The sequence below is a fragment of the Danio rerio genome, chromosome 13 (assembly GCF_049306965.1).
Source record: "Danio rerio strain Tuebingen ecotype United States chromosome 13, GRCz12tu, whole genome shotgun sequence".
Lineage (NCBI taxonomy): Eukaryota > Metazoa > Chordata > Actinopteri > Cypriniformes > Danionidae > Danio > Danio rerio.
Genome location: NC_133188.1, coordinates 28,644,150 through 28,664,201, shown reverse-complemented (window position 1 = coordinate 28,664,201; position 20,052 = coordinate 28,644,150). Strand labels below are relative to the sequence as shown.

At 34.9% G+C, this 20,052-nt stretch overlaps 2 protein-coding genes across 5 annotated transcripts in view; both read right to left on the bottom strand.

The window, feature by feature from the left end:
* The window catches only part of pkd2l1 (polycystic kidney disease 2-like 1), a 28,062-nt gene extending 25,686 nt beyond the window's left edge, over positions 1-2,376 (bottom strand). For all 3 annotated transcript variants that reach the window (XM_073920909.1, XM_690312.10, XM_073920908.1), the window contains exons 1-2: positions 2,339-2,376; positions 2,012-2,102 (exon numbers count right to left, since the gene is read on the bottom strand). Coding sequence is in view for 1 of the 3 variants with exons in the window: in XM_690312.10 (XP_695404.4) it covers positions 2,012-2,098 (87 nt within the window). In the remaining 2 variants the exon portion in view is untranslated. The remainder of the gene's footprint in view (positions 1-2,011; positions 2,103-2,338) is intronic.
* Positions 2,377-9,668: 7,292 nt separating this feature from the next.
* si:dkey-51a16.9 lies at positions 9,669-17,495 on the bottom strand. Of its 2 annotated transcripts, XM_073920910.1 has the most exons (8): positions 16,972-17,495; positions 16,791-16,858; positions 16,643-16,691; positions 12,495-12,643; positions 11,409-11,451; positions 11,185-11,226; positions 10,769-10,851; positions 9,669-10,386 (listed from the first exon to the last, which is right to left on the bottom strand). In XM_073920910.1, exons 4-8 carry the CDS (start codon positions 12,602-12,604, stop codon positions 10,266-10,268), a joined length of 399 nt encoding a protein of 132 aa, XP_073777011.1. In that variant the 5' UTR covers positions 12,605-12,643; positions 16,643-16,691; positions 16,791-16,858; positions 16,972-17,495; the 3' UTR covers positions 9,669-10,265. The 2 variants fall into 2 exon arrangements, with proteins under 2 accessions (XP_073777011.1, XP_001344370.3); XM_001344334.9 differs by having other exon boundaries at positions 16,643-16,858.
* Between the last annotated feature and the right edge of the window lie 2,557 nt (positions 17,496-20,052).

Genomic DNA, 20,052 nt, shown 5'->3' with positions numbered 1-20,052 from the left:
ATATTGTGTAAACAGTGACCTCCATAGATGAGGAGACTTGAACCCCCACCGTCAGATTGGGGCATCTGGTGAGATGAGGCTCGTCACTGTAATTAGGTCAAGCAAGGTGCTTGTAATTTCATGCCTATTTGAGCCTTTTTGTTCCCTTCTGGTTGTTATGTTTAATCTTAACTGGTCAATGAAGCAATGTCTTATTAAGGGCAGTCAATTAGACAAGAAATCTATATTCAATTATTATTGTTAATGTTATGACTTATGTGGGACAAAGATGAAAAGGATTTTCAAGTATAAAAAAAAACAATGGAAGCAGTTTTCGTTATGTGTTACAATGTGCCCTGCTCAATTGTTTTATATTTGGAGAAATTTTTAGTTATTTTTGGTTTAAAATTTTTACAAAAAAAAAATGTTCATAATTTTTGTGGCATTGTTTAAAAGAAGCAATTCTTTATAACGCGTTACAATTTACACTTTATTTTACACTGCCGTATAAATAGCATGGGCCGGTAAAAGATTGTGACTGTATGATTACCTTTGATAAAAAAAAATCACGGTATCACGGACGGTATTGTGATTACTGCTCTAAAATAAATTCTTTTTTTAAATGTCTGGGTAAAAAACAAGAACTGTTTTCACCTTTGAGCACAATATAGTTTATTTTAAGAACAGTTTGATGATGAGGGTCCTTTTTTATTAAAAGTGTTAATAAAAAAATTACATATATCGTTGGAACGGTATAACAGATAATTCTGGGGGTTTTTAAACCTTGACCTTTAAACTGGTTATCATCCCATGCCTAATAGCATTTGTCTATATTTATTTAGAAATTCTTAGTTGTGTTCAGTGTATAGAAAAATACAGAAATAAACATATTTTCCTTATATAAAATTTAACAAAATTTATTTACTTTTTAAAACGTGCTTCCCTGTATTTGTATTAAATCAAATTATTTTTTAATATTCTTATTTAAACATTTATTAACATAACATTACATAACATTTTAATTAAAAAAAATTAAATAATAAAAAAAAAATTGTATATAATTATAATGCAGGGCTCAACAATAAGAACTGCTTGATGACCCAGGGCCAGCGTGAGAGATGCTTTGGACAGTAGACAAAATCATTACTGGCCTGATCGGGCCAGTACTGCCTTGTCACTAAAGTTTAATTTGCCTGCAACTATTTGTTAATTGTGTGCAAAAACTTACTTACTTAGTCTTAGAAGCGAGAAACAGTTTGTGCTTTTAAGCCTTTAAATGTTACCTTCTCTGTGATGTCTTAAAACCCATATTGCTTTTCAGTTCATTTAATCTGATTGGATGTTGTGAGCATGTTATATTTTTCCGTAACCTGGTAACAACCAGTACAGCGAAGAGACGGTAACATCGCAACAGCATTAAATTATGAGGCTAAAAGAAAAACGTCTGTTTCTAACATCTTGGAAGCAGAGTTGCACAGTTTACCATCATTTTGGCAAGTCAGCCACGTTTTCTTAAATAATTTAGAACTGCAATATAATACATTTTCCATAATACTTTTTTTATTTGCATAAAACTTAGAATTTTGCTCATTATACATTTATATATATATACATTTATTATATATATACATTTTTAAAATATTTAAATTCTAGATTCACATATATTATTTTTGATACATTATTTAAAATATGTGACTAAGAAATAACTATTAACTTTTTTTCGGTGGGGTCAGTAAAAATTTGGCAGGGCAAGTAAAAATCTCAAACACAGGCCTGATCGGGCAAGTAGAAAAAGTCCTTAGTGTTTAACCCTGTGATGTATCAAACCATATATTACCTATAATATCCAAGCAGAAACAAATATCAGTTTAGTTTGTTTTCAGGCCATTATAACAATTAGCAATGTCCTACTGACAACATGGCATTGCTTGCAACATTTCTTGTGAAGAGTGAAACTATATCAGGAATAACGTTATGGATCAACACGTGTAGCTGTATATTAATAAACTTCAATGCATCAACAAATACTCACATTCCTTCTTCCTGTAATGGTGTATGAGTTAAAATATTTGGCAATCCCTGTAAACTGGTGTTGGCTCCCAGCATCGTGGCCTCCCATGTTCCTGTTTGGAGATACATATTCGTGCATGTTTCGTATTTAATAGCGTCCAGTAAGACTATGTGTTTTATAAAAATTACAACAGCACAACTGAAAGAGCTTTCATGTGATATCTCACTTGGTTCAAGGTGAATTAATTGTCATATTTATTATTCCCAATCATTGTGCCACATGTTAAGATACACCTAAGATGAATTTTATATCGATTTAAAAAGTGTTCAGATAAAAATTAGATCTTACCTGGCTGAAATGCGGTCAGGCGATAGATGGATAGTCTTATTCGTCTTATGCTGCAGTCTATGTGTTTGTTTACTTTGTAATGAATGTCGCCATCTACTGTACATGTAAAACAACTACCAAAGCTACCAGTTACATAAAACATAACATTAAGATGTGATCGGATCTGCTTAAAACGGTTATACTGTTTTATTTGTTTTTATTTGATGAGTTTTACTGCAGAATAACTTTGTGGAATAGTAAAGTCATGTCATGCCATAGCCTGTCATAACATATAGGCTAACAGGCCAGACAAAATCTGCAGACATTTTTTTGCTTTCTGCACAGAATTTTGTACAAAATCTGCAGGTATTTGCAGAATGATTTTGAGAGTACAGTAAATAAATACTTTACACTTTAAAAAAAAAAAACTTGAAAATGTTTTTAACTAAGGTTTACGATGCAAATGCAATAAGTTTGGAAGATAAAACCTGCAAAACCATATATATATATATGTATATTCTCAGTGAATATAGGCTATATATTGTGGTGCATTTAAACTAAACAAATTTATTATACAGATATATTTATTAAAATAATATTTTAGCCACCAAAAATATTTGGAAATTCAAAGATAATACAATTAATTTCAAGCAAGATATTGCAAAAAAAATACAAAAAAATGCAACTTACAAAATTTTAACAAAATTTTTCTATTGCTTTGCTTCGCTTGATATTTTCTATTTTTGAAGTTCAGATTTAATATTTTTATGTACCATATAAATTTGGGTGTACTAGTATATTTTTATTTGTTGTTTTATTTATGCAGGAATATATTGATTTATTAACTCATTTATTTATTTGTTTGCATATTTATTTATTTATTTATTGTTTTTGCAGCTTTTGTTCTCCATAAGTTAGATCCACTTGTTTGATAAGCAAAGTAAACTTAATTCTCTAATAAAACAGAAGACATTAGGCCTACTACTAAATAAAAAGAAAAAAACTGTATTGTACATAAACCATAATAGGTTATTTGATATGCTAAAATTGATATAAAACCTAAATAAAAATATATTTAAACACATTTACAGAAGTAGCCTTTAGGCTATAAAAAAATCTAAAATATATAGGGTAAATTGTCTGTTTTATCCTCATTGTTTTGTGGAGAACATTTTTTTTCAAAGATATTTTATTATTTTTAAGAAATAGTTTCTTCCAAAAATAAACTGTCTCTGTATTTTATTTCTTTTATTCAGCTCTATTTAACAAAAGTAGGCTAGCCTACATTTTCAGTTGATGATGTTATATGCCTATTGTTTTAGCAGATAAGATATAGCCTGTACTCACCTTCAGACCATTCAGGATGTGTGTCCCGAACTATCATAAATTATCAAGATATCGAAAATTCTGATTCTTGATATCAAGAATTACATTTTCAAATGAAATCAAAACAACTTGCCACAGTTGCATTCATATAGTCACTGAAGGCCACAATTTCAGCTAAAATCTTAAATCTTCAACTTAAGAAAAATTAGCTCTTGGATGACCGAAATCATCTCTTGGATGACTGGATGGAAAGTAAATTAGGGAAAATTTATAAACAAATACCAGGAAATTAAATTTAGAGTGAAGTACAAATATAGCTAAGACACGATTTTGGCCTGCAGGTGGCACTCGACTTGCCCATTTCACGATTTGACTGTATTTTCCCTGCTTTATTGAAACATCAAGCAATCAGACGACAACAAACTTAAACTCAGCCAAGAAGATGAAGGTATGGCTGTGATTAGGTGAAGATAAAGGTATAGCTGTACAAGTAATTTGTCATCATTTGATTTAAGTTCATTCATTTCTCAACACAAACAAGATTGCTTGTGTAATTGAATCATTTAGTTAAGCATCCTCCCTCCTCCATTTCCTCTTTGATGAGATAAAAATTCCCTCATAAGTATCTATACAGAGATGAAAGGTTTCTATTTTGAATTTCCACACTCAGTCAGAGCAAAGTGCTCATTTGAGCTCCAGAAAGTGAAGCCTCAGTGTTTCTGTGTGAGTCACTGCATAACATGTGGTTATAGCTACTGAACATCATGGCATTGGAAGTGCACGCTAATTTGTGGTGACAGTCCATGAAGCAAAGCCAATGATTATGCATATAAAATGCTAATGTCTTGACTCTTGTCTTGTGTATATAGTCACTTAGCTTCTTTCAGAGGCGATATTTTAGCCTGACAAAGTGTCAGACGTCCTAAAGTAACACATTGCAGCAGATCACCATATGACAACAAGTCTGTACAGATCACAAATGTTACTCTTCACTTTTATTCAGAACAATAATATGCCTGTCCAACACTCAGGGAAAATTTCCCTGTGTTTCTCAGCTGCCTTCAGCAAGTTCACACTCGGCCAGCAAGATTATATGAGCTCAACTATAAGCTTTTAGAATAACAGGACTTGCATCAATGTGTTTTGTAGACTCCTGAAATAGAAACATTCACGTTTAAGCATGACAAACAGCGGAAGCAGAGCTATTCAAACAAGATAATTCACTTTCCACATAAGTCACGAGATCCTTATTGTAACATCACACTGGGTCATTGAGTTTGTTCTAAGGATACAATCATACCTTTATTGTGTTTTATGGCTTCCTAATTTAGTTTTGGCTATCTCAAACAATAAGCAGCATTACTTTTTTAACAAAATATACACTGCAAAAATAGCAGTGTTATTTCAACTCTAACAGAGTCAAAATCGGAATGAGTGAACTAGGGATGGGAAGATTAACCGATTTGTATCGATACACGGTCATGCCAGTGCACGATGCGAGTGCATCGGTAGAGCAGCAGAGGATGAATGAAATTTTGGAAGCAAATCGAGATGCATCGGTTTTTGCGAGATGCATCGGTTTTTCCAAGATACAACTTATATTTTTAATATAGAATGTATTTTTTATTTATTAACAAGTGTTGTCAACCTGTTTTTGGCGCATAATTTAATCGACCTACATAAAGTATGCCTTAGCAACGGACTTGCGGATGTATACACAACTCAGTGTATCAGGTGTGCGGATGAAGCTAGTGGTGCGCCCTCAGAAAGCCCGAGAAGCAAAACAAAATTTTATTCCCCACTGAGTTTTAAATCTAAAGTATGGCAACAATTATGGATTTTGCAAAAAGGATGGACGACTTGACAGGACAGATGCAATTTGCAAAATGTGCCACGCATCTGTAAAATACACGGGCAGTACGACTAATCTGATATCTCACTTGAAGCGGCGCCTTGGTGTTGTTGTGGAAGCATCTTCCAGTGTTCCTGCATCCCTGGCGTCCTGCTTTGCTTCAACTGTAGCTACCAGCTCCAAAAGTGGTGAGAAAAGCATTGAAAGTTGTTTCCATGCGCAACAGTTTTGTGCGCTCTACGCCAATAACGAATGCTATTGCATTGTTCATCTGCAAAGATATTCAGCCTAGTGTCACGGAGAACGAAGGTTTTAAACACCTCCTCCTGTTAATTTGTATTTATTCATATTTTTATTAGCCTGTTGTTTACAGTGCAAGTGATGTTTCAAAGCAGCATAACACTGCTAGTACACGACCTTAAGTTTTGAATATTCAGTGGCACAATATATCTTTGTAAAAAAAAATTTTCATAGTTGAAAAGTTAAATCCCAATTCTTGTTGTGCAATGGTAAACCTTTATGTTGAAAGAGTGCAAATATATGTATTTTTAATATTTATTGCACTTATACATTTTGTTTATTTTGAAAATACTTAAATAATATGTGCTATATGTTCTAAAATGGCCCTCTACTGTAAACTGACACTCTGGCTCTGAGAGAAAAGCTAGTTTGTAAAAAAGTATTGGTTTTGCTTGGTTAATAAATAATCAAACTCATTCAATGGCACAGCATCCTTTCTTACATCATCTCATAAACTTGATCTAATAAGTTAGTGCTGAATTATCGCATTGTATCGTGATATGGGTGTGAATCGTATCGTGTTGCATCGCAATATGTCACAAATGTATCGCTAATATATCGGATCGTATTCTTTGTATCGAGATGCGTATAGGATTGGCATTATAGCTTAGATGCCCAACCCTAGAGTGAACATATTGTCCCAATATCAGAGTTTAACTAACACTCTTAAGAGAGTTACTTGTACAACACTATACATGAGTTATATTTACACTGTATTGAGTTAAAAATAACTCTGATCCCTGACTGTTGTTTAAAGAATGAAAATTTAATTTACCTCAGAATTCTTTTAACTGTAGTCTACCTAGCAAAAATTACAATACTCATGATTGATAGTTAAAATAACGTACACAATAATAGAAATAATGATAGAAAAAATATACAATCAAAATTATGTCGTTAATCATTTTTATCAACAAAAAATTACTAGAACACTAGAAAATGTACACTTTTTACAAATTAACACTTTTAAAGACTTTAAAAGATCTTGAAAATGGTATGACTTTTATGTTCCATTTAGATTTTTGGTCAAATTAATTCCTGAACGTTGGAAATAACACCAACAAGTGTTGGTTAGCTGTAACTCCTTGATTTTGCACTGGATCAAATCAGCTTTGAACTTTGATTGTGTTAATTTATCAAAATGTAGTTCTTTAATGTCAACACTTTACTCTGAAATGCTTTAACTCCGAAGAATTTAACACTGATGATGAATTTGCTGTGTATTTGTTTGTGGATGTGTTCTTTCTAAACCCTGCCCTATTTAGAGCCTACTTTTCTCTGAATGGTCAGTAAGGTTACAATTCATGTCAGAATTGATATGCTATAACCTGGATTTCAGCTCTGGAGCTTCTTCGATCTTCAGCAATACTGTAAGACAGTTGAATGAAGACAATGAAGATGATAGGCTGGCATCATGCTGTGTTTTTGTTTTGAATTCAATTACAAAACATATTAGTTAAGTAAAGTTTGAAGTGATGATGACTCATTTTGGCAATTATGCATGAAAACAATAAGTTTGTCATGCACTTTGATCATTATCTTAAAATAACTTAGGTCATTTTTAAAGGTTGGGTAAAATCGCTGTTGTTTGTGTTGGATTGGCTGTTTGTGTAAAGTTTGGAGTCAGAGAGATTTTTTATGTTTTGAAATAAGTCTGCTTTTAATGGAAAAAAATGGAAAAAAATGAGTCATTTTGAAAAATATTATTAGTCTCACAAATATCTATTTTTTTACCTAATAACATACAGTGCTCAGCATGTATAAGTACACCCCTCTCAAATCTATCTTTTAAATTAATATTTTTAAATCGGAAGCTGTACAATATTATATGTGTGCATATACATTAGATTAGTCAGCACTAAAGCCAAAACTAGCTTATCTAACAAAATAGTAACGATAACGGTTCAAAAACTACTACACCCAAATGTATATGTTATAGAAAAACAATAAATACCAGTTTAAAAAATAGGAAAAATCTAGAGAAGCAAAAAATAGAAAAATTTAGTTGAAATTTTGTAGGTTGTAATTTTTTTGCAATATTTTGCTTGAATTTAATTGTATTGTATTTCTATTTCTAAATATGTTTGATGACTAAAATTTTATTTTAATAAATATATCTGTTTAATAAATCTGTTTTGTTTAAATGCACCAAAATAAATTGCCTATATTCACTGAGAAATGGATAAAAAAAAATGGGGGGGGGGGGGGGGGGGGGGGTACTCAATTATGCTGAGTATTTAATATGTAATGTATTTTTGTGATGGCAAAACTGACTTTTTGTAATAATTTGGCCATTCAAAACATTTCATGCTATTATAAAATTTAAAAAAAGGATGTGCTGCATAATATTTTTTTGTGGAGAACGTAATAAAAAAAATTCAAGATTCTTTGAGGAATAGAAAGTTCAAAACAGCTGCACTTTATTTTTTTAAAATATTAAACTTTTGTAACGCTATTTTTGTCTTTACAGCAGCTGTTTATTCAATTTGAAGTTTGCTTCCTAAAACATTTTTTAGATTAAAATTCATTTAAATCTTAAAACATTTATACAGGAGACCTGGTGGTGCAGAAGGTAGTGCTGTCGCCTCACAGCAAGAAGTTTGCTGGTTCAAGCCTTGGCTGGGTTAGTGGGCATTACTGTGTGGAGTTTGCATGTTCTCCCCGCGTTCGTGTGGGTTTCCTCCGGGTGCTCCGGTTTCCCCCACAGTCCAAAGACATGCGGTACAGTTGAGTTTTAGGCTAAATTGTCCGTAGCATATGAGTGTGAATGAGTGTGTATGGATGCTAGATGGGTTGCAGCTAGAAGGGCATCTGCTGCGTAAAACATATCCTGGATAAGTTGGCAGTTCATTCCGCTGTGACGACCCCGGATTAATAAAGGGTTTAACTTAGCCGAAAAGAAAATGAGTGAATAAATGAACTTTTGTACTATGTATATAAAATATCTAAATATGTGGGTGACACAGTGGCTCAGCACTGTCGCTTTACAGCAAGAATTTTGCTGGTTCGAGTCCTGGCTGGGTCAGTTGGCATTTCTGTGTGGAGGTTTTAAGACCAGAATCCTCTGATGGGTGTCGCTTCGGTGTGACTTCAGCTAATCAGTTTTGACCAGTGCACACAATTACAGTATTTTTTATACTTCCAACATCCAGCTGTGTGAGAAAACATACAATCTGATGAAGTAACCTTTCGCTGCTGTTTTGTTTTTAAATAGAGAAAATATTTTACAAGTAACTTTTATTCTAAATCTTGGAACAAAAAAATTGAGCAATTCTCAATTCTGAAGTAAAGGACCAAAAGCAACTGACATTAAAATTAATTTGAAAACTAGTTTACTATTGTTGTTAACCAAGAATTTTTGAATGTACTTTTTTTTTTGGTTATGATGACCATCCAACAACCTATTTTAGCTAAAATAGTGCTTAAAATGTCATGAAAATGCAGTTCATCTCATAATTAAATAGTAGCCTAAATGAGGCCTATAACCTCAAAAAAAAGGTCCACTTTTTGAGAAAAATAGAACCCCCCCTTTTCACTAAGCTGGCTACGGGTCTGATGTTTATGGATGTTTCCCAGTATTGGGTCGCAGCTGGAAGGGCATCTGTTGTGTAAAACATATGCTGAACACGTTAGTGGTTCATTTTCCTGTGGCAACCACTGATGAATAAAAGGACTAAGCTGAAGGAAAATGAATGAATGAATAAATGAATGAATATTATGTTTAAGATGCCCTGACTAAAACAGTGATGGAATATGATGACTATCTTTAAATGAGTCATTTTTTAGTTTACTGGAAACACGTGTCGATGAGATTAATCCACCGTGATCTAAAATGAAGACATTATTTAAAATAAAATAAACAAAACAAAGAAGTTCCATCACAGAAACTATACATTTTATTGAGAGCCATATAATACAAAACATCCACCTTAAATAGCTTAAATTAGGCCAAATCTCATTTTAATTTGATTCTTCTGGAGTATGTAGGTACTCATGACTATGAGTTCCCTTTACCACCCAGAACACTTTCGGGACTCTTAAACAATGAGTGTCAAACGGCAAAAAATTGGCAAGAGTAAACACAGATGACCACACAGAACCTCAAGCTCCAGACCTGGGTATCTGAGCTGTTCCTTACTTTGGATTCTGACCACAGTGCATCTCAGATGGAGACTATACTGCCCAGATTGGTCAACTCAGAACCCCCTTTTTGTGCCTGATCTGAATTTCTTCATCTGAGTCCACAAGGCATCGATCTATTTTGCTGAAAGCTACATTATGACCAAGAACACAGCACGAGTTCATGAGTTCAGCTTCACCGCAAAAATCCCACCTCCCCTCCCTCCCCCCATCAGCAGGAGAAATGTATTTGGGACTCTTCTTCCACCGCCTGCTTCAGTAGTGTAGTGTTTTAACACTGTATTTTAGGTGTGTGAGAGCCTGTCTATCTCAGAAGATGTCCCTCTTCTGTCACACCTCCAGGGGGTTCTGGGGCCCCTCGGCCCCCTGCGGCGGGTCTGGCTGGAGCCTGCAGATGGGTTTGTTGCACATGGGACAGACGCTGCGGATTTCCAGCCACTTCACCAGACACCTGTGCAAAAGACAAGGTGAAAAGTGAAGAGATAGAAGGCTCTATTATGCTTTAGTTATCTATAGACTCCAGCGCTGTTATGCATTATGGCCACGTCACAAAATGACAGGCTGAAACAAACAGTCTGACGCGAGGATAATACTCATATTTAAGTCGCAATGCCTTGACAGCTTCATTTGTTTTTCCTCAGTGATTTTCATTTTTGTTTTAGTGCCTCTGGCAATATTTTGTGTCTCAGGAATCTGCAATGTGATTTTAAAGAAAAGTCTTCTTTTGTGTCAATCAGTGTCAATGTCAAAAAAATGGCATCATATTTACAGAATTACAAAATAATAATTAGAAAGATTGGATACTATGAGAAGAAGACAGTAAAAAGCCTTACTTCTTGTGAAAGGCATGAGAACACGGGCAAACTCCTAGTTCATCTCGGCTTCGAAATTCCTCCAGGCAAACCGCACAGGTCTGCTACAGAGTGAAAGAGAAAGAATGAAAAAAAGAGAGACAGCCGGAGGGCTTTGTTCTCATTTATATCCGTTTACATATCAGCAACAGCTCAAAGTACTGTTACTCCAACTTTGGTGGTTGACTGAAAATATAATGAAGGCTGGAGAGGGAAAAGAATCCTCATGTTACAGAATGGTCAAATTGCTTTTTATAAAATGAAGGGTAATGCTGATGAAGTAAAAGACTGCCTGGACTTTCTATTTTGTTTAGTGTTTCATAAAAAAAAGATTATACCAGATTAGAATGACAAAACTTAAGTTTTATTGTATTTTAGATTTGTCTTTGGTTACTTACTCCGAGAAGACTCAACTTTTTCCCTGGGCCTTTTAGAACAACCTGTAAGAGAAAGAGGCATTTAATAAAAAAAATAAAAATGTAAAAACTGATAAAAATAGATATGTTGTTTTAATTTTACACCAGTGTTATGCTAAATGACATCAATTTTAAATAAAAAATAAGTTTGAAACTTTTGTAACATCAAATTAAAAAGTATTGACATTGACAAGGTAATAAATTACCTCATTATATCCATATTGTTCTTGTGTTCCCTGTCGTCTGAGTCTGTGAAACAAAAACATGACATTGTTCCGTTACACATAGCAATGCTTCTCTTTCTATTTTGTCAGTACTTCAGTTTTCTGCACTGCAGTTTTTTTATCTGACTACTTGCACACTGTAAAATTGATAGTAAAAACAGCAGACTTTGAATATTATAGAATATTATGACTATAATATATATAATATTATAATATTATATAATATAGCAGACTTTGCCAAAAATTTACAGCTAAATTGTTTTACGGTGGACTACTGTATTTTATTAATTTAGTGTTGTATACCAAATATTTTAAAGCACTGTTGCACAAGTAAATCTGAAACAATGATAATGAGAAAGCCATATAATGAACCACATTTCATTACAAACAACTTATCTGCAAGCAGATAAAAACACTAATACAGTATATAGAATATACCAGGTTACGGATATTTTCTGTAGCAATTTTACAGTTTTTTTAACCATTGAAATCTCAGCCATTACTGTTTTTATTGTTGTATTATTAAACCATTTGAATTTTTAATATCTTGGCATTTTGTTTACCTATAACAGACAGACAAACATATAGACAGACATACAGATAGACTGACTGATTGATTGATTGATTTACCGTTGAAATCTCAGCCATTTTCTATTACGGTTTTATTACCGTATTATTAAACCATATGTATTTTTTCTATCTTGGCATATTTGTTTACCTATAAACAGACAGACACACACACAGACAGACAGAGAGTGACAGACAGACAGACACACAGGTAGATAGATAGATAGATAGATAGATAGATAGATAGATAGATAGATAGATAGATAGATAGATAGATAGATAGATAGATAGATAGATAGATAGATAGATAGATAGATAGATAGATAGAAAGACAGACAGACAGACAGACAGACAGACAGACAGACAGACAGACAGACAGAAAGACAGTCATGTAGATAGACAGCCAGACAGACAGACAAACAGAACGACAGACAGACTCAGCTAGCCAGCCAGACAGACAGACAGATAGAAAGACAAACAGACAGACAGACAGATAGTTACCTGAACAGGTAGCAACAGAAGATCATGCTCAACATGAAGATGAAGAGGCCGATCCCAAGAATGATGAGATAGACGTTGAGTGGAAGACGACCGGTGATGTCTGCGGTCATTTTGCAGAGTGTGTCTATAGTCTGTGTCACAAAAGCATGCTGCAAGAGAACAAACGACACCATGCATTTGTCAAACATACCCCCTAAAGTTTATAATGAGAGTCATGGCATTCATTTTGGAATAGCATCCGCTTTTACATCATCTTTTATTATCATAAAAAAGAATGCACGATTCAAATGTACTAAAAGCACAACCACTGACTTTGTCACTTATACGTCATGAATCAGTTATGTGAGTAGGTGGCATATTTCTCTCTCTGTCAGACCCTTGAAAGACAACACACATCACTGTGATTCTCATGTGTACGCTTCTCAGTGGCCCCTGCATGCATATTGCATACTGTGAGCCTGCGGACTGTCCTCGTGTTTCTCAACTCCATGTAACACTGCTCTCATTGTTGGACCTCGCCGAGCAGCATGAACTTTTCACTGTAATACATCTTTTAAAAGCGAAAAACAAGAGATGTCACACTGGTGTTGGATCATGTCTCGATTGTCTTTGACAGCTAACCACAACAGGTTTTTGTTTGAAAGTTCAGTATTTACAGTATAGATTGTACTTGAGATCTTTCCGTCATGAAAATGATGAGGGTAGGATCCAATTTAACAGGGTTCATGTAAAAAAATTCCTTGTAGTTTGTAAAAATCACACCAAGGCAATACAGCTGCTCAGTTTAATACATGCTCTTTAAATATAACACACACTTATGCTCACTTTAAAAAGAAATGTACAGTAAAAAACATATCCAAGTGTTCTAGAAATCCTCTAAAAGTCCTTGTGGGTACCAAGTTGACTTTCGGCTTAAGCTACTTCATCGCATGTGGGAGTTTTTCCAGAACAGTGAATATTATTCAGACAACAGGGGCTTAACTTATATCCTGAGGCAATGTGTTAATAGCAACACAAACTCAACATGATGTTGCAATGGCTTTAACAGTCATCTTTGAACCTAAATTGATTTAGCTCCCTATGAAATGACAGAATGAATACTGCCCTGGGCTTTCTTGCAAAGTGTTAATGTCTGTCGTACAGTATGATGGGTAATATTTTCTGACCAAACACTGAAAACAAACATGTGCACTTTATTGTGCAATTCAATGGCTTATTATTAGTATTGTTGAGTAACAATTGTCTTCATAAATAAAGTATTATTTTTTATTTAACATTGTAATTAATTTGTGATTTCTATATAAATTAATAGATTTTTAAAGGTTATTTTAGTATTTTAGTTAGAAAAAAAAAATTTTTTATGTTAAATGTTTCATTTATCAATATATTTTTGTAATAACCCTGGAAATAAATTTTCAGTCATCAAAACAATAAAAAATACAGTATAAAACATTTAATTGTTTTGCTCCTGTGTATAAGTGTGCTTTTTAACTTGTATTTATAAACAATCGCTGTGCAGCCTACTAATAAATTGTGATTTTTAAACCTTAATACATTTTTTAAGCTTTGAATTAAATATTTATATATACACTGTTTATATATACACGGTTTTTCAAGTGATGGGTTGCAGCTGGAAGGGCATCCGCTGCGTAAAACATATGCTGGATAAGTTGGCAGTTCATTCTGCTGTGGTGTCCCTGGATTAATAAAGGGACTAAGCTGAAAAGAAAATGAATGAATGGATATATACACTGTAAAAAAATCCTGCTTGCCTTAAATTTTTAAGCTGAATCAAATTAACCTTATGAGTCCATTGAACTCTTATTATGTTAAACTGACTTAAAACAGCTTGCATACCTTGTAAAAAGTGAGAAGATAATTAACTTAAAGTTACAATGAACTAAAAGTATATGCTGTTATGACTAATTGATCATATATTTTTTACAGTGTAGAATCATTTATTTTTTTTTACATATATTCCTTACTCTCTGTCATTTTAAGAAACAAAAGTAGACATATGCTAATATGCTTCCCATGTATGTATCACATTTGCAAATTTAATTTGAAGTGACAGCAAAATGTGAAGTCTTGTCTTTAATAATTATATAAAATGTATGTAAAAGCTCATGCAGTTTGATGCAATTAGTAGTAAAGATTTCAGTATTGAAACTAGGGCTGAACTATATATCGTTTGAGTAGGGCTGAGCAGATAAGCAATATTATATCGAATCGTGGTAAAATTTGTCAATAACAATGATAAGATCTGGACTTTTTTTTAGTAATGATCTAAGAGCCAATAACATGTGCAACAATGGAAATCTAAAAGTGTGTTGATATTGGAAATGTATTGAATTTTCGGCCACTGAAAATTTATAGGCCAAAAACATGTCATGCCATTTAATGGACCCTCAAGTTTTTGTGGCTTCAGTCATTGTCGGGAACTCTTTTAAATCAGGAAGCATTAAAAACATAAATTGAAATATATATCGTTTTCATTTAATATGGAAAATAATTATTGTGATTGCATTTTTGCCATATCGCCCAGCCCTACTGTAAGTGTGAGCATCGATATCCCAGTGTGTGTATCTGCAAAATGCGAAGTCTTGTCTTTAATAATTATATAAAATGTATGTAAAAGCTCATGCAGTTTGATGCAATTAGTAATAAAGATTTCAGTATTGAAACTAGGGCTGAACTATATATCGTTTGAGTAGGGCTGGGCCGATAAACAATATGGAATCACAATAAAATGTATGTCAATAACAATGATAAGATCTGGACGTTTTTAGTGTACAATGATCTACAAGCCAGTAACATGTGCAACAATGGGAATTTAAAAGTGTGCTGATATTGGAGATGTATCGAATTTTTGGCCACCGAAAATTAAATTTTTGTGGCTTCAGTCATTGATGGGAACTCTTAAATATGGAAGCATTACCAACTGATATCAAAATGTATACCGTTATCATTCAATATGGAAAATAATTATCTAGATTGCATTTTTGCCATATCGCCCAGCCCTACGCTTGAGCATCAATATCGCAATGTGTCTATCTGCAATAGGTTGGATTATTTATTAAAGATTCAAAGATAAAGATATTGTTATTTTAAGTCATTTATACAGCAATGACCATGTAATTTACATTTGATTGTTTATTTTCTGTACTTGAATATGGTAGTCTCTTGGAAAACCATAATGCTCTGTTTGTTTATTTATTTTTGCTTGTAATTTATTGTATTTTATGCAGATGCACTGCATAGAAAATGAGTTCATTGTCTCAGTCAATATAAATGATTGAAATCCTCCCAAATAGAGCTATTAAAATTGAAATTATATTCATATCACAATAAATATCGCAGCAAAACAAAATATCTCCATCTCAGATATTTTCAATATTGTGCAGCCTTACTTAAAACCTATACTTTAACTCTAGTTAGACTACAACTTTTAAATGTTTAAAAAACAAAGCAAAATCAATGCTGTTTTAGGGCCAGCAGTTCCTAATGGAGTGACAAGTACTTAAACAGTTTAACAATGATTTAAAGACTATTCAGGACTATTTAAACACTGTGTTACAGCGTTTCACTCCCTTTAGATGCAAGTAAAGAATTCAATATCCTATTATCTGACCATTCTTTTTTCAGCAAATTATAAGAGAGCGAGAGGGAGCATTTGGCAGCGAGATTGAAGCCTGGCCAATTGTCTGTGCATAAAGACAGACACGAGTGGTGCACCCTTTCTGCCATAAAGCCACCATCTGGTCCATCCATGAGGGTTTGAGGGGGAGGCAGGAGATGGGAAGGCCTCACCAACCCAGGCAGGAAGCACCATTTGGGGTGAAAACAATAACAACCAACCTCGGGGGTTGAATCCTGCCATACAACCACACAATAGACACAGACACAAAGTGTGTGTTTTCAACTTCAGGTCAAGGCAGAAAGCGAGTGCCAATAGGGAGAAAGGTAAAAAGGCTTGGGTTTTCAGGTGCTAGTAATATAAGGAGGATTTCGGTTAAACATTGATAGGAAGCCAGTGGGAGGGTTGAGGGCTCTGTGAATAACACATGGTTAGGGAGCCGTTCGGATTATGTAGCAACTAGAAATGAAGAGAGGAAGAAGAGGAGGAGGGGGTTATGAATCATACTCACCGTTACACCATTGGATAGGTGCAAGATTGCTCCACTATACTAGATGATCCTGCAAGTTGTGTCCAAAGAGGAAGTGTTGAAACCAGGCCAAAGGAGGGGGACGATCCCCTCACTCAATAATACAAGTTTACACTCCCAAAACTCCTACCATAAGAGCACGAGTTTGAATCTTCAACGCCTCTGGTTAACACATTACCATCACCCACCAGCGCCTCACTGGGAAATGGAAGAAGGCAGAGTGATTTTGTTTTCTTTGTGTTGAAACATTCACAAAGCCAAGTCAGTCATTGTCGAGACCTGTGTAAACACGGGCAGATATCAACACCTACTTCTTGATATCTCAAATGCTTTGTGCAGCCACAGGCGAGGTTAAAAACCAAGCGCTCTGTTTTTCCAGCATCGTGATCCAAACTGCAGCAGAGAATACGAAAGATTGGCAGTGTGGTTTCATGTCAACAACGGATCACGCTTGACGTGAAGTTGCTGTCATTTGCGTTTTTCATTTTGCACCTCTCTGTAGAGTCACGATAACAAAACAGTGAGAGAGAAAATGCACATTGTCTACAAGGCTCACCCCTTCCTCTATTGTCGTCAGCCACTTTCCTCTATAGTCTTCTTGCTCAAGATTCTCACCCTCACGTTAGAGTTAACCGTTTTCCCCGGTAACAAAGGAGGAGGAAGAGCAGTGGCAGAACAGCCGTGGTGAAAGCAGCCCATTCAAAGCTGTGTCTTTCTCACACCATCTGCTCTGCTGAGACACAAAGAAAAAAATGCATTTTCCAGACAAAGTGATGAGATTCCAGTGCGTTTCCTGTCGTCTTTTCCAGCAGCTCTGTCTCCACGTAATGGTGCCGATGACTTCTCTCCTGCTCAGTTTGTAAACAGATCTGTGCTCATGTGATTCGCTGTCTGGATCACAGCTCTCCTTTCACCCGCCCCCTCCTCGCTCTCCCCCTCTCCCTTTCTATCCTGCACTCTCTCTCTTTCTCTCTATTCCTCCTACTTCTCTCTAGCTGAAGGCTATTAGGAGGTGACAGTGGCCAGGCGAGCAGACAGCAGGCCGAGTCTGAGTTTCTCTGATGAGGCTCTTTGGATAGACAGGGCTGGGAGGGGAATGAGGGTTGATTCACTTTGCTTGACAGGCAGTCACAAAAACAGCAAGAGACAACAGAGGGGAAACAGTCAGAGAGCAAAGGGAATAATAGGATAGAGCAGAACAGAATCCGAGGATGTTTAGCTAGCAACGCTGCCAATGAGAAAGAAAAAAAAACCTAAATATGTACATGTGACACAAGCAGTGATGTCAGTGCTTCCGTCACACAGGGAATCAAATGTGAAAAATAGATAAAGGTAATTCCATAGTTTTAGTCAACAGATTGTGTGGGTGTCTTTGGGGAAATATGCAACAAGAAATTCTTGTTACATCAGTGTTTAATTAAAAGGTGTTTTGATAAATCTCCCTACTGTGAGATTGAGCAATCAATGCATGTGTGGCGTTATGCTAAAACCACAAAAATGATTTGTCAGTTTGAAAGTCAGGGAAAGTGAAAGGTGACAGTAGGATTTAAAAGATATGTGACCTTAGTTTTACAAACCTCCATCAATAAAGTCTTAACATAAATCATTCTTCTTGGAAATCATCAAATATTTTAAAGTGAAAATAGTGTTTCCTCAAGGATTTTTTCCAGCTGTGGCAACAGTGCAGTATTACAAGTTGACATCGCATTCATGTAATGCGAGCATGCAAATCTCTTTGCTTGCGCGCCGACTTTCTCTATTAGTGCACAAAACTTCTTGCACACCCTCAAATATACGCTGCTCAAGTGCATTTTCTTCTTTAAAAAAACATTGCTGAAGTGTGATTTAGTTTTTGTAACTAGTATGTCTCCAACATTTATTAGATTGGCTTGGAATATGTCTCCAATAAACCTACAGAGTGGTAATAATGTGTCCTGAAGTTAAGTGAAACGTCTCTAAAACCCAATCAAAATGAAGTCATTGTTTGCAGCACCATAGACCTTTATCTATAAAGTGTAATCATTGAAACTGTGTTCATCTTAACTGAAGGCTACATCGTGTTTGCTGGCCTCACGCATCGCGCACCTGTCAGTCAGTCAGCACGTAACCTTAAAGGGTTAAACAAAGAACGCACAGCACTACTACGGTTACAGAAAAGTTTGCGCTGTTATAATTCACTTACCTTTTAATACGCTTTGGTGCGATTATAACCCGCTATTAAAAAAACACTACTGAATGTTTTGAATGAGATGCTGTAATGTAGCCGTGGCGGGATGAATTTTGGTGTGGCACTGCACCATGGAAGAATGAATGTAGCGGAAACCATGGTGTAAATATTACTTGAATACCATTGTGCTAAAATGTACTATTATATCCAGTTGTTTTTTTCTTGCTCCAGGGCTTTAGTTCGTATGGCATTGTGCCATGGCTTGCATGACTTTACCAAGACCAACAATAACCATTTTATACACTAAACTCATGTTAAATGTAATATAGGTGTTATTATTGAAAATGTGTATTTTATTACTTATAAATTGCTACAAAAATGCTGGGTTCCAACACAATTCCTTCATGATATCTCAACACAAATTGATTAAGTTAACTTAAGAGTTTTTACATCTTTAAGTGAATTGAACATAAAACAATTATATTGTCCTGCCAACTTAAGAATTGTGGTGTTTGAAAAAAATTAAATAAGTAGCAAAAGTCATTTTTTGAGTGCCTTATTATACATTATTATTATACAAATGGTGCTCAATTAGCTTTACTAAAGTAGTAGTAGTAGCAGGCCCGGATTGGCTAATCGGGAGGACCGGGAGCATTCCCGGTGGGCCGGTCCGTTTTTTGGCCGCGAGGGCCGGTGTCCCTAGTTCCAGAATCGGTTGCTCTCAGCAGTCATCACACTTTTTAAAAATAATTTATTTATTTACTTGACCACAGCCTTCTTATTCATTATTTTACCGCAGCTCTGCTCTTTTGATCTATTTTCTCGTAGCCTAGTGAGCAGGATGCAAGTTAATGATGATATAACTAGATAAGTCACCGTTTTACATACAGCTGTTGCGGTACAGTGGTTAGTATGTTTGATTATGACGCGGCCAACCTGGGTTCGGTCCTTGTCTGAGTAACAATTTTTTTTTTTCATTTTTATTGTTAAGACATATATATACTGTAAGGGTTGTTGAACATTTGAAGTTCTAAAAGTGCTGTTTTCTCAAAAAAAGACGTGATAGTGTAATTAGAAACTGAATTGGAAATAACCTTATTTTAATATAGTCAGTGGTGAATTGAGGTGGGCTGGTCTGAGGCTTGAAACTCCAGGGCTGAAAAAGAGTCCCACTCCGGCCCTGAGTAGTAGTAGTAAACTTTATTGTCCTTGACAGGAAATTTGC